At 53.4% G+C, this 13,947-nt stretch overlaps 1 protein-coding gene across 1 annotated transcript in view; it reads left to right on the top strand.

Moving 5' to 3' along the window:
- TSPEAR (thrombospondin type laminin G domain and EAR repeats) overlaps nucleotides 1-13,947 on the top strand; it is a 66,549-nt gene that overhangs the window by 42,291 nt on the left and 10,311 nt on the right. The window contains exons 5-8 of the mRNA XM_004697299.2: nucleotides 1,110-1,241; nucleotides 2,517-2,743; nucleotides 3,418-3,604; nucleotides 4,911-5,140. Of these exons, the coding sequence (XP_004697356.1) occupies nucleotides 1,110-1,241; nucleotides 2,517-2,743; nucleotides 3,418-3,604; nucleotides 4,911-5,140 (776 nt within the window). The remainder of the gene's footprint in view (nucleotides 1-1,109; nucleotides 1,242-2,516; nucleotides 2,744-3,417; nucleotides 3,605-4,910; nucleotides 5,141-13,947) is intronic.

Below are 13,947 nucleotides of genomic sequence, written 5' to 3'. Positions count from 1 at the left end.
GCCCAGGTTGGGGTGGGGGTGAGGGTGGGGTGAGGGGCATATAGTTCAGTTCCCTACTCCTATCGGGAGCTTTGAGAAGACCAGGCGAGGGCCCAGCTCACTTGCCACCTTGTGCGGTGATCGAATTAGAATGTTGTGCTTGATCCTGGACGGACGCATCGTTTCCAGAAAGAAGCAGGGCAAACATGCCACCGAGCTCAGTAAAACTGAAGTTTGGGTGGACTCCTGCGCATGCAGATGAACAGTTCTGGGTGTCGAGGGCGGGGCGGGGGCACGTTAGAATGACCACCCGTGTTCACAGGAGAGGTGCACTGCAGCTGCAAGGGTAGGGTGTGATTTCTGTGAGGAATGGACAAGCTGGCTGCTGATAACGCTGCTAAGGGACTGATGCTGGAGTCTAGTGATAACAGTGTTAACAGATGTTCTCTCTGGGAGTAAAGCACGTTGCGGAGCAAGGAAGCCAGGCCTTCAAAGAGGAGACATGAAGCCCTTCACCTTGAGGAAGGTGCTGCTGCTGCTGTGAGAGGCTGACTCAAGTCCACACGCAGTGTGATGGAGTCTAACTTCCCAGGGGGTTCCCGGCTGTCATCAAGACCGCCAGCTCTTTCTCCTGCGGAGTGACTGGGGGGGTGAAAATGACAACCTCTGGGTGCTTGGCCACTGCACCTCTCGGGGTCTTTGGAGAGAGATCGTTGTCTCCTTTTGTAAGAAGCTTAAAGAAGTTAGGGGGTGGAGGGAGTGAGGGGTTCTGAGACCTCTCCCAGCCGTGAAGACTGGCTGGGCCACACATCCTTCCCAATCCTTGTCATGGGGTGGGGCTTTTGGCTGTGCTATGGAATGATGCAGCCTCCAGGTAAGTAAGGTACCTGGGCCTGGTCTAGACTAGTTGTGGTTGGCCCTGGTGACAAAGCATGGTGGTTTCCTGTGTACAAGGGCCCCTGGGCACATGGCTGTACACTCTGATATGAAAGTGTTGGCCCTTCCCAGTTCTGACAAGAGCCAAGACAAGATGGACACACTTACGTCCATGTGGCCCCTACCCCAAACTCGGTCTTGCTCCAAGGAGCATGTATCTACTGGGCACTCATCCTCCCTGGTCTCCCACTCAGAAACCGATGTGAAGGTGACATTGGGGTCACAGCCCCGCTGTACGCAAGCGGAAGATGCCCAGTTCTGGTTTGACGCCAGCCGGAAGGGGCTGTACCTGTGCATCGGCAGTGAGTGGATCTCTGTGCTAGGAGGTAAGGTGGGCTTGGTAAGGGCGGTGGTGACTCATGGGGCCCCCGAGGTTTAGGGCTCTGACACCCCCACAGCGTCTCTACCCAGAGTTTCCATGTCACTCCACTGCTCTGGCACTGCACAGTGGGGTAGGTGGGCTACCGAGACATAGGCAGCCCTGGACCCCATGGTGGGTCTTCCAGTGGGGGAGGATTTGGGAAGTGAAAGGGGACACTGTTTATCATTATACCTGGAAAGCAGGCATCAACTAGGGCCATCCCGGGCAAGCCAGGACATGCCTGGGCAGGTGTTCTTCAGCCAGCGTGGCCCCCCCTTAAGGTAGAAGATGGTGGCCCGTGTCAGGAGCAGTGGGTGGGCCTATGCATTTAATTTAGAAACATTCAACCCCCACTCCCACCCCCCACCCCTGGCATGATTCATGGATTAGTGGGACTTATAGTCTCTCGGAACCACTTCCAAATGGTGACAGCAGAAAGCTGAGAGCGCTTCCCTAGTGGGGTGACCCGGTAGTCTCCTCTCCTCCTAACCTCCCCATCCAGTCGTTGTGAAGGTGCAAAGAGGCAAGGGACCAAGACTCTCCATTTTGCATGAATGTTTAAATGCTCTCTTCCTGCTTGTGGGGAAGGAGAGCACGCATCCGCAGTCAGTGTTCCCAAAGGGCTGTCCACAGGAAATGGGAATGGCCCCCGCTGGGAGGCTTCTCCTTTCTTTCCGTTTCTAAGTCTTCCGTAAGAGCCACAGCTTTGGAAAGTCCCCACTAAGGGCGGGACGTAAAAATGCCATCCCGTTAGTCTCCACAAGGCTTCTTCGGATCATAAAGCCGTGGTAGCACCAAGCCGTTGCCCTTTGACCTCGTCTACAGGGGCAAAAGAGCAGTTGTGGTTGTACTCATTCCAGGAGCCCTTCAGTGGAGCGAAAGGTAAAAGCGCTCAGCTGCTAACCCAAGGTTTGCCGGTCAGGGCCCACCTGGAGGTGCCCTGGAAGAAAGACCAGGCAATCGCCCTTTAAAAACGAGCCACTGAAACTGTCAGGGGGCACGTTTCTGCGCTGCTGCCAGTGGGAATGCCAAGCGTTGGGGTCAACTCCATGACAACGGATTTATAAGCGGGAAGGGAAGCAGCAGGGCCAGTGGCCCTTTATAAACGGACCCCACCCCCAACGCTCATGCTCCAGGGTCATGTGACCCTGGAGAGCGTGACCCCCAAGGATGGATGGCTTGGACGTTGGGGGAACTGTTAACGAAGCCATGGTTTGGTTTGGTCTTTCTCTCTCGCAAGGCAAGAGAAAACTGGACTACGTGGAAGAGCACCAGAGCCTGTTCACGAACTCCGAGACCCTGGGCCTGGAGGCCTTCATCGTCCCGGAGGTGGGGCTCTTTGTCGCAACAGCCAATCGGAAAACCACTTCCGCCATCTACAAGTGGACCGATGGGAAGTTCGTGTCCTATCAGACCATCCGCACACACCAGGCACAGTCCTGGAGGCATTTCACCATCGGGAAAAGGGCAAGTTCGCATTCTCGATTCTTTGTCACGTGGGAAACCCCTAGCAGTCCAAAGGTTTGGGATTTCCATGTCAAGTCTACAGGTAAAACTATTGCTCCGCGTTGCAAAATGTTGCCTCCATCTCACTGGATCGGGGGTGAGGAACCTTTTTATTTTCCTGCCAGGGGCCATTTGGATATTTGTAACAGCATGTCCAGGCCACATATAACTATCCACTTAAAAATCAGCCTGCTGTACCAGAACCAAGAAACGGTTCTAAAACTGACTGCGATAAGGATTGTACAACTCTTCCTAATACGATTGAACTATCGAATCATGATGTGTGAATTATATGCCAATAAAACTGCCTTAAAAATGAATAAATAATACATAAATAAAATCCAGGATCCCTAGACCTCAAAATTAGATCCCTAATACGTATCTGAAACGTAGCGGGGAGAAGTTAACTTGTCAAATGCTTAATTCACTCGTCCCGAAGGTGATGGCTTCACTTCTCTTTGGGGAGGAGGTGATGGAAGCTGTGAGGGTGATTTCTCGGGCCTCGTTCAGGCAGTTTCTTGGTGCCGGTGTCGCCCACCCCGCGTTGGATAGACATACTGCTACTGAGAAAGACGGTTGTGCCATCGCCGCCCACAGAGCCGAAGGACCTAGTGTTGTGTTTGGCTTTCTTTCAGATCTTTTTGGCCGTGGCTAATTTTGAACCGAATGAGAAGGGCCAGGAGTTCTCCGTCATTTATAAATGGAGTCCTCGAAAACAGAAGTTCACCCCATACCAGAGGATCGCCACCCACAGCGCGCGTGACTGGGAGGCTTTCCAGGTGAACGGGGAGCACTTCCTGGCCGTGGCCAACCACCGGGAAGGTATGCAGGCAGTATGGCCTTGGACCTGGAAGGGAACCAATCTGGGAACTGGGTGCGACAGGACCGCTGAGTAATTTTCTCCCGTTAAAAACTAGTCATCCCCCCACCCCCAGCCTGTTTCTTCAGGCTCAACTTGGACTACCTGTCAGTTGGGTTTAAGTGGGAACACGGGTGAGTGTAGGTTGGTCTCCCTGGTTACCTGTCTAACTGGGGGGATACCTGTCTAACTGGGGAGACAAATGCAAAGTGCTGTACAGTTCATGCCTGCAGGAACCCCCAGCACAGCTGCCCACTGGCCACCCTTCTCACGCTGAACTCATGACCATCCCTCTGTGGAGTCTGCTGCCTGTGGTTGAGCAGCAGGCCAGGGCTTGGCGCAGTGGAAGGGCACGCTGGATGCACAGCTGTGGAGGAGTGAGGAGATGTGGACATTGCCAACTGACCTGGTTTTCTTGAGAAGGTCCTGGTCCCTCTGGCCACTGTGCCCACTCTACATGCATTTAGACACAAACTGTGCTATGCCCTTGGGGGCAGCAGACAGCAAGGTCTGGGAGGTACCAGGAAGCCTGATTTCTGGGAGGGCACTTCCCCCCACATGACCACACAGCTCCTCCCCACTCCTGCACCTTGTTTCCCACCTGGGACTCTGATGGGGGTGGGGGTGGAGGGATGCCTCTGGCCCATCCCGATGTGTCTTCATGGCTGGGCATTTACCTGCCAGGCTTCAGCTGTCCCACTCAGCAGCAAAGGTGGGAGTCCCGAGACCCCCAAGCAGTATTTTCCACAGGGTGAATGCTCCCAGAGAGACAGGCTCAGGATGGGGTTTCCAGGGCATTCCTGAGCCGAAAATCCTCCAGGCAAAGGATGAATACATGCAGAGATTGTCCTGAAAAGGGGAGACGGAGGGAAAGTAGGTTCCAGGCCATAGGGGGGCAGGGGTAAGATGTAGACCTAGCTCCACCTCTCAGACCTGGAAAGCCATGGGACAAACTAGACTTCTTGAAGGTAGTGGAGCCCCTAAGGGCTTTCGTCAGGCAACAGCACCTGCAGAGGCTCAGAGGCATCAGGTGGAATCCTGGGAAGGGGGCCAGCATTTCAGGGAAGGGTTGGAGGACCAGGAATAGGACCTGGGGGTGCGGGACACTGAAGGGATGAATGGGTTCCCCCCCCACCCCCCCGCAGCCTCATGGCAGAGGAATCCCAGAGGTGGATGGGAAGGAGGGGACTCTCAGAGGCTTGCAGGTGAAGCCCCTGTGGACTCCATAGGAGTCCCACCCTGCCGCTAACTGCAGCACCTTGCTTCCAGGCGACAACCACAACATCGATAGCGTGATCTACAAGTGGAACCCAAGGACCCAGCTCTTTGAGGCCAACCAGACCATCGCCACCTCTGGCGCCTATGACTGGGAGTTCTTCACCGTGGGACCCTACTCCTTCCTGGCCGTGGCCAACACCTTCAACGGCACCTCCACGAAGGTGTACTCCCACCTGTACATCTGGCTTGTCGGTGCCTTCCAGCTCTTCCAGTCCTTTCTGGTAAGAAACCACCACTACTTCCTTCCTATCTGTCACCAATATTCCGTAGCTCCAACACCATCAATATCTAGAGGGATGCCTCCAGAGTTCCAATGAGAGGCAGGGCCAAGTACCACGTGTGGGACCTTAGCCCACAATCTACCCTTCACTTCAGCTACCAGCTCCTTCTCCAGGAATCTCAAAGAGCACTGTCTACAGAAATAAAGCCCCTGATAGATACATGTTGGTTCTAAGCCATTGAATCAATTCTCACTTATAGTACACACACACACACACACACACACACACACACACACACACACACCAGTCATCTGTGGTGCATCGTGTGTTGCTGTGATGTCGGAAGCTATGCCATCAATATTTCAAATACTAGTAGGGTCCCCCAGATGGACAGGTTTCAGTGGGATTTCCAGAGTAAATCACACTAGGAAGAAGGACTTGGTGATCTGTTAAAATTTCAAAAGCCAATGAAAGCCATATGAATCATATCAGATTATTGTCTGATTAGTGCCTGCAGACACGCCCCTCAGGTTGAACACACTGAACTCTGACCCTAGAGACGCGGATGGAGAAAAGCTCTCAGAACCTTCATTTGCCAATGAGGCACGACTCAAAATGGGAAGCAACAGGCACAAACACCCCTTAATAATCAGAGCATGAAATGCACTGAGTGTAAATCTAGGACCCTTGGAAGTCGTCAGACGTGAAGCAGAACCCTTGGAGATAGACATCCTACGCACTGGTGAGCTGAAATGGGCTGAATTTGGTGGTTTTGAATCAGCGGATCATGTGATCTGCTGTGCTGGGAATGACAGAGTGAAGGGCACGTCATCTCATTCATCATCAAAAAGAACACCTTAAGATGTGTCCTGAAGGACACCACTTTCAGTGATGGGATAATCGACACCTATAGGAAAACCAGGTAAGGTAACTAATATTCAAATGTCTGCACGCACCGCCAACGCCAATCATGAAGAAACTGAAGGATTCTGCCATCGTCTGCAGTCTGGAGCGGGTCACACGTGCGATCGAGCTGCGTGGATCACCACTGGAGATTAGAAAGGCACAGCTGGAAACCAAGGGGAAGCATCAGGAGTTAAGAAACACAACCTTGGTGATAGAAGTGAAGCCGGAAAGTGCAGGATAGAATCTTGCGAGACGGGTGGCTTTTCATTGCAAGTGCCTTTCTTCAACACGATAAGTAGCGGCTAAACCGTGGGCCTCACCAGTTGGAAGGCACAGATGTCAGTCTGTGAAGAGAGGTCATGGTGGAGTTGGATGTCATCGGGGAGAACAAGACCAGGGGCTGATGCAGGACGGACCATCACTGACTGTAAGTTCAAGTAGAAGCTGAAGACCACTCAGATGAGCTCAGGAGAAGCAAAGCATGCCATTGAGTCTCTCCTACGTCACCTCAGAGGCCACCTCAGGAAGGGATCTGATGAGTGGGTTGGTTCCTACCAAGGGAGATAAGCAGGTAGGCTATTTGAGCAGAAGTCTTACGTCAGCAAAGGGAATATAAGCATGAAAGAGCGTGCTGGATACAGAGTTTTAGAAGGATGGGGAGATGTAGACATTGCCAATTGACCTTTCCTCGAGAGGGACACCGTCTGCCTGCCTGCCTGTCTGTGTGTGGCACCCACAGCACACACTTCTGGTCACAACCTATGTCAGACTCATGGGAACAGTGGAGAACAAGGCCTGGGGGGTTGGAGGAACCTAGGCCAGGTGTGAAGGGGAAGCCAAATCACTGACAGGGGCCACTCAGCTCCCCACCGAGGGTCATAGGGTAGAGCCAGCTGCCCCAAACGTACACACGATGGGTTCTTCAGAAGGATCAGCTCTGGGCTGTAGCCAGCCTGTCTCCTGGTGGTGTCTGGGAAGTCTTCTATATTACTTGCTGCCCAGCATGTCACTGTAATTGGGAGGACATCACTCAGAAACCCCTCCCTCCCTGTTCTTCAGAATCACTTGCTCACTATTTGCTCCCTTGTTTGTCCAGCAAACATGCTTTGAGGATGCTCTGTGTCCCAAGGCACCATGTCTCACTGGGGCCACCTGGTAGTTCTTGGCCCTGTGACTCCAGAAGCCCCTTCCTTGGGTGTTCTCAGCTCTAGAGGGCCCAGCAGGGACAGCTGCCACAGACATTCAGTGCCTGAGCCCGTGTCCTGGAGGGGACCTGCAAACAACCTCTACAGTCACCGGCCAGAGGATGCAAGCAATCTCCTGACTTTACACCCGTCACCAGTGTGCCACACCTCCAGACTTCCAGTCAGAGCAGGACCAGTACCAAGTGTGGGTCTCAGCCCAAGGTCTGCCCCTCACTTCAGATACCAGCTCCTTCCCCAGGAATCTCAACAGTGTCATCTACAGAAATAGAGCCTCTGGTATATACATGTGGGTTCTAAGGTTTCTATGAGCCATTGAATCAATTCTCACTCATAGTGTGTTTATATGTGTGTGTATACACACACACACACCCACACACATACAATGGGGATACCCACCGCCCCAAACCAGAATTTTTTTCAAAGCTATGTATTTCAACTTTTTTACAAAACAACCTTATCGCCTTCAAAGTACTCTCCACTATACTTAATATATTTGTCAACTCTGTGATTCCATTCTTGGAAACATTTTCCCAACTCATCTGTTTGGATGGCTGATAGCACCTTCCTTGTTTCTTCCCATCACGTCTTCTATGTCATCAAATCGCTGTCCTTCCATGTCCTTCTGCATTCATGGAAACAAAAAGAAGTCACATGGAGTTAGGTCAGGTGAGTAAGGTGCGTGGGGCAAGAGAAGCATACTGGTTTGTCCAAAAAAACTAGTGCACTGAGATGGCTGCATGAGCAAGTGCATTGTCATGGTGGCAAAACCAGTCCTCCTTCTGCCATAAATCAGGTCCTTTTTGTCTCACACTGTTATGCAATCTTTTCAGAATCTCTAAATAGAAAGACTGATTAACAGTTACGAGTTGACATTTTCTTCTGTTGGGGAAGTTGAAGAACATCCAGAATGAGGGGTTTTTATTTTTAAATCACTCGTCATTTCACCTTTTTTGAAATGAGAAAACCACTCATACACTTGAGTTTTTCCCATAGCACTGCCCTTATAAGCTGCGTTCAACATCACAGCAGTTTCGGTGTCATTTTTCCTGAGCAGGAAACAAAATTTCACAGCTTCACGCTGTTCTCTTAAATCAGCCATCACAAAAAACAAGACTTGAGTAAAACTGCTTTTACCAAAAAAGTCACTGTGACCAGAGAGAACCTTCCCAGGAGACGCCACTGGGTGTACTAACTCAGAGCAAGTTGCTCAATGCTCGTCTAGAGAGAAAATGCATACTACAAAATGCCTAATGGGACTCTTTTCCTTTTTTTTGTTGGGGGGGCGGAATAGATAGATGATAGATGATAGAAGATAGATAGATAGATAGATAGATAGATAGATAGATAGATAGGTAGATGATAGATAGATAAATGATAGATAGATAGATAGATAGATAGATAGATAGATAGATAGATAGATAGATGATAGATAGATGATAGATAGATAGTAGATAGATAGATAGATAGATAGATAGATAGATAGATAGATAGATAGACTCATCTGTAGTGCATGATGTGTTGCTGTGACGCTGGAAGCTGTGACATCAATATTCAAATACCAGCAGGGTCACCCAGAGTGGACAGGCTTCCGTGGGATTTCCAGCGTAAAACACACTAGAAAGAAGGACTTGGTGAAGGCTCTGTGACTAAAGCAAACCAAAGCCTTCTAGAACATTCCTCTCATCCAGAATATGATGGAGGAAGGCACATGGTTATGCATTTCCAAAGAGGAGAGGAAGATAAAGTCCAGGGCCTGCAGGCTTCAGAGAAGTGTCCAGCCAGCAGAAATGAGACCAGATTACAAAGCAGGACACGTCCACTCATGGTCCCCACGAGTCAGTCGGTGCTGCACTGGCAGTAACGAGCAACTATCGTGTCTTTTCCATCACTGTACCAACCATGGGGACCCCCAGTACTCTGGAAACCACATGATGTCTTGGACGAGGTACCAAACTGCTTGAGTGTGCGCACAGGGGCTTTGAGAAGACACGGAGGAACATCCAGTGATTCCTGAGCCTGACCACAGGGCTGACTTGCCCATCTGATGACTGATTCGGTGACCTGGAGTTCGGCCCGGAGCCCTGTGAGGATGGAGATGCGGAAGCAACTGTGGGCTGGGGCAGGGATCCAGGGGCAGCCAAGGGAGGGGGTGGTGACGTGGAGGCTTCAAGAGATGTGGACAAGCAGGACAGTGGCCGAAAGGGGAAGTGGCGATGCTGAGCACAGCTGCAGCACAGGCGCAGGTCACAGAGGATCGGGGGTGACATCAACCGCACGTGTCTTCAGGTAGCATGGGTACCCACACGTGTGGCTGCTCCCAACTAGATGTGGACAGACAGGCGGGCTATCCAAGCCTGCAGCCTCTGGGCTCAAGCATCTGAATTACTGGCAAGAAGCATGTCCCAAGAGACAGACCAGAATCTGAGAGGGGTTTGGACCATCTCCTGGGGAACCACAAAGGCTTGGAAAGAAGACAACTGGGTGACTGTTGTCAGGCTGTCATGGATCTCAGCTGGGCGAAGGGAGCAGACGTGGAAGATCTCGAGAGCAGAGCCTGTATCCTGCGGTGGAGCCACACAGCAAGAGACTGGTCAACCAAGCAAAGTCTTCCAACTTAGCTGCCAAGCCATGAAGAGCTGCATCCTGGGGGCTGTGCCCCAAACCACGGGATGGGGGCACAGGAGAGAGGACTCTGGAAGTGAGGCAGGAGCCTTTCAACGATTCCAATCCCATGTCTACTCGCGCGGCCATCAGAAACCTCCTGCAATTGAACAAGACGAAACCATATCAAAAGGGCTGTCGCCAGCATCACAGAGCATCACGAAGGCCCCCAGACAGATGCCCTCAGTGGAGCGAACTGCCCTTGACAAGTCCCCTGGTGGCACCCCTCCCTCTAGAGTGGTGGAACTCTTGCCCCCAGGTGGGCTGCACAGGGCACGAGCGAGGCAGGGAGACAGACTCCCAGCTCTGACTTTCGGGACCAGTATTGAACCTGGTCACTCTGGGCCCCCGACAGCTCCCACTGCAGGGAGCCCGCGCCGTCTGGGGGCAAGCCTGGTGGCTGCTTAGGGGAGGATGGGAGGAGGCCTGGGCCTGCCTGTGCGCTATTGGCTGAGGGAGAAAACGGAGGCTCAGAAGGGAGGGGGCCAGCCAGGGACTCACAGTTTGTTGTGTAGCACATAAGGTCGCTGTGGGTCAGAACTGACTCAGGACCAACTTGATACCACCTACCAACCATAACCCACTTTGCATCCCTGACTGAGACGGAGTCTGACTTTGGTACCCGGGTCACCCGGGACGACCTGCAACTTGTCTTGTGTCCCCTAAGGGTTGGCTTGTCCCTTTGACAAACAACCTGCTCGTCACTCAGGGGCCAGGCTCACTTTACAGACACACGCAGGAATGGACGCCACTCCTGAAGGTGTCTCACTGTGGCTGGAATGCACCTGACGGGCACACAATGACTTTGGTTCCAGGGTGCTGGCAGGAGGAGGTCAGGGGGAGGGGGGCACTCAGCGTGTTCAGGCCACACCTCAGAGGCAGCTCCAGTTCTTGCCCAACACACAGGGAGGTCCTTAGCAGGGAGGACCAAGAGGCAGACGTGGAGCCCCCAGAGCCCAGGCTGAGGGTCCAGGCTCCGTAACGGAGGGGAGCAGATCTGAGGGCTGGAGAATCTACTTGAAATGAAAACCCAAGCAGGATTTAAAAACAGGAGGAAAAGGACGGAGCCAGGAGCAGGGTCTAGTGGACGTAACAGGTCTTGTCTGCAGCCCCATGTCGGGCAGAACTGTCAGCAGCTGGGACAGGCAGTCTGGGACCCTGCGAGTGCCTGTGGGAGGGGTCTTAAGGGTGCTGAGACCCTTTAGCCCAAACCCTGCCCAGGAGGCGGCTTCCTTCCAAGACACGTTTCTCCACAAGGCAATAATTCTGCGAAACCCACAAAACTCCACTTTCATGTTTTGCCAACATTTTCTGTATTGTACTCAAATCTGCTTGGGTTTGGGAGATTTCATTTGTTGACTGCTTGCTCTGGGGTGTTGCAACGTCTCAGAGAGAGCGGCTTTGAAGCTGTTGACAGAGGAGCTTTGAAAGTGGGTGCTCCCAGCCGCTCGCTGACCTGAGTATGCCGCGAGGGACACTCAGTCCCTGGGCTCGGGACGCCTTCCTTCGGGCGGGCAGCCTCCCACTGCAGAGGCGTGGGTTCGAAAGAAAGGGGACGTGTGTGCCCTGGGGTCCTACAGCCGACCCTGGAGAACACTCGTGGCAGGCCAGGCAGGTGCATGCCTTATGCCCTGCCCTCTGAGCTCCCTGCCAGGTGGCAGGGACCAAGGTTCTGATGAGAGGGCATCTTCAGAAACAAAGGATCCTGTCCACAGAAGACCAAGCTCCTGCACCCTGAGCAGAGGGGTGTGGGCCTTGTGTTGCATCTATAAGCTGTCATCCCCAGAGAAAGGGGAGACAGGAGGGTGGGCGCAAGGAGTGAGATGGGGCTTATTGCCTGGAGGCCTTGCAGGTGCATGTGCTGGAGTGAAAATGAGGGTGGAATACAGAGGGAGATTTGCCCCAGGGAGAGATGACCCGTGCTAAATGCCCTTGACACCTGGTGGGGATGTCACCAAGCCCTGAGGGGACTTGTGAGTCAGGGACTGGGGGAGGGGTGGGGGTGGGGCTGCCAGCACTAGCAGGAGCTATGGGAGGTGGCAGTGACGCTGTGTGCTTGCTGAAAACTCAGTTTCAATTGAGAATGTAGATATCGGGGGTGGGGGGGAGGGGAGGGAGTGAAATAAAAGCTCTAGGAAAATTGGATTAAGATCCTGGACTGAACACAGGGACTGCCCCTTCTCTGGCCCCCAATCCCTGAGAAGGACAGGAAACACACGTACATTTACATGTGCACACACCTGGACACACATGTGCGTGCAGCACGTGCAGCAAGGCCTACCCTCACGGGCACACGTCAGCTCACAGTGGCCTGCTCGCCTATGTGCAGCTCAAGGGCTGCCTGTGAGCCGAGACTGCCTGCCTGTAATGGAAGCCATGACCGTCTCTGCAGCCCGGCACGTGACTACTAGGATAAATAGAGGCTATAAAAAGACTCCGCCAGGGAGAGGGGAATTGTGCTTCTAAGCGAGTTTGCTACAGACTTAGGAAAAGCTTCCAGCTTTCCAAGCTTTGTGATTTGGGAATTGCGAATGGAGGATTGTGGGTTGTGACAATGACCGCAGCAACCAAGCCTCAGCAGGGACCGCTGATCACCCTATGACCCACGTCATGACTGCAGAACAAGTCTCTAATGATCCCCGCTGCTACACACACACACAACACAGCGACCCAAGCACACCATGCATATGCACACGTGTACACACGTATGAACACACACACCGCAGTGGCAGGGGAGGAGGCACCGAGGTGCAGCTCGGAGGGAGGGATGGACTGACAGGGGGCTGAAGGCAGCAGCAGAGGGAAGGTTCTGGGCCAGGACGAGCCACCACGGCAGGCTCTTTGTGAAGGTCGGCAGCCATTCCCTCACTCATGAGGCCATTTCCTCCGGAGGCTTCTGTTTTCTCGGTGAAGTGGCTTTGGCAGCCTGGGGGGCGGGGAAAGGAGCAGGGAGAAGGGGGGTCTGCTGAGGGTGGGGAGTGAGCAAAGCGAAACTCCCCCGAGCTGGCTGGGCAGGAGTTGAACCCAGCTAGCCAGGAGACACTCTGTTCACACCCCTTTGACCTGCCAGCTTGGCCTCCTCCGCTCGCCAGCCACTGAGGATCAAGTCCTCGCAGCGTTCTGCCCAGCGGCTCCTCCCCAGAGCAGTGGGAGCTTCTGCCCTCCAGCGGCTCCCGCCACGTCTCAGGCTCGCCCTCCCTGGATAAGATGCCTCTGAGCTGCTGGACCATTCTGCTCTGGGCATTCCATGAGGGAGGGGAGGCAGGGTGGGCTGCCCAGCCTGGCTGCATCTACTCTCAGAGCCTCATACTGCATGAATGAGACTCCCAGGGCCTTGTGATGTGGGGGACTTAGCCCCCACCCCCCACCCCACCCCCGCATCGTGTGGTTCATGCAGGAGCTCTGATGCCAGAGGGGCTGTCCAGGGGTGCAGCCCTGGTCAGGGACTTCCAGCTTCTCCATTCCAGTCAGAGAAGCCAAGGGGCCCCATGGGAGGGCAGAGGAAGGCTCTTCCAGGTATGTGAAGGACGGACACCCACAACCTCAGACTGCAAGGCTGGGTATCTGCCAGCACCTGGGCAGGAAAAATACAGATCAACGCCAAACACCACATGCAGTGGAGTGAATGCTGGCTCCTGGTGACCCCGTGTGTCACAGTAGCACTAGGCTCTACAGGGTTTTCAGGGGCGGGTTTTTCAGAAGTAGATCACCAGGCCTTTCTTCCGAGGTGCCTCTGGGTGGACTCAAACCACCAACCTTTCAGTCAACAGCCAAGCACGGTCATTGGTGCCAAAAAGGCAAAACAAAGAATTGCTTCATTTCATAAAACGATTGCTTTTAAGTACAAGGATGTACCAAATAGGGCCCAGCGTGCCCACAGGCTAAACAATCGTTTGCTTGCCTGCCTGAAATGCCAGGAACGGGGTGCCCCCTGTCTCATTCACCAAGTCCTATGCCTGACCCTGGCTGGATACACAGAGTAGATGAGGCACAGAGCCGTCTCGGAGTGAAGCTCAAGGGACTGCTCAGTCCCGC

The sequence above is a fragment of the Echinops telfairi genome, unplaced genomic scaffold, assembly GCF_000313985.2.
Source record: "Echinops telfairi isolate 266 unplaced genomic scaffold, ASM31398v2 ScPeMD7_7469;HRSCAF=8507_0, whole genome shotgun sequence".
In the NCBI taxonomy this organism is placed as follows: domain Eukaryota; kingdom Metazoa; phylum Chordata; class Mammalia; order Afrosoricida; family Tenrecidae; genus Echinops; species Echinops telfairi.
Note: the sequence above shows the minus strand (reverse complement) of the source record. Positions and strands in the feature narration are given on the sequence as shown.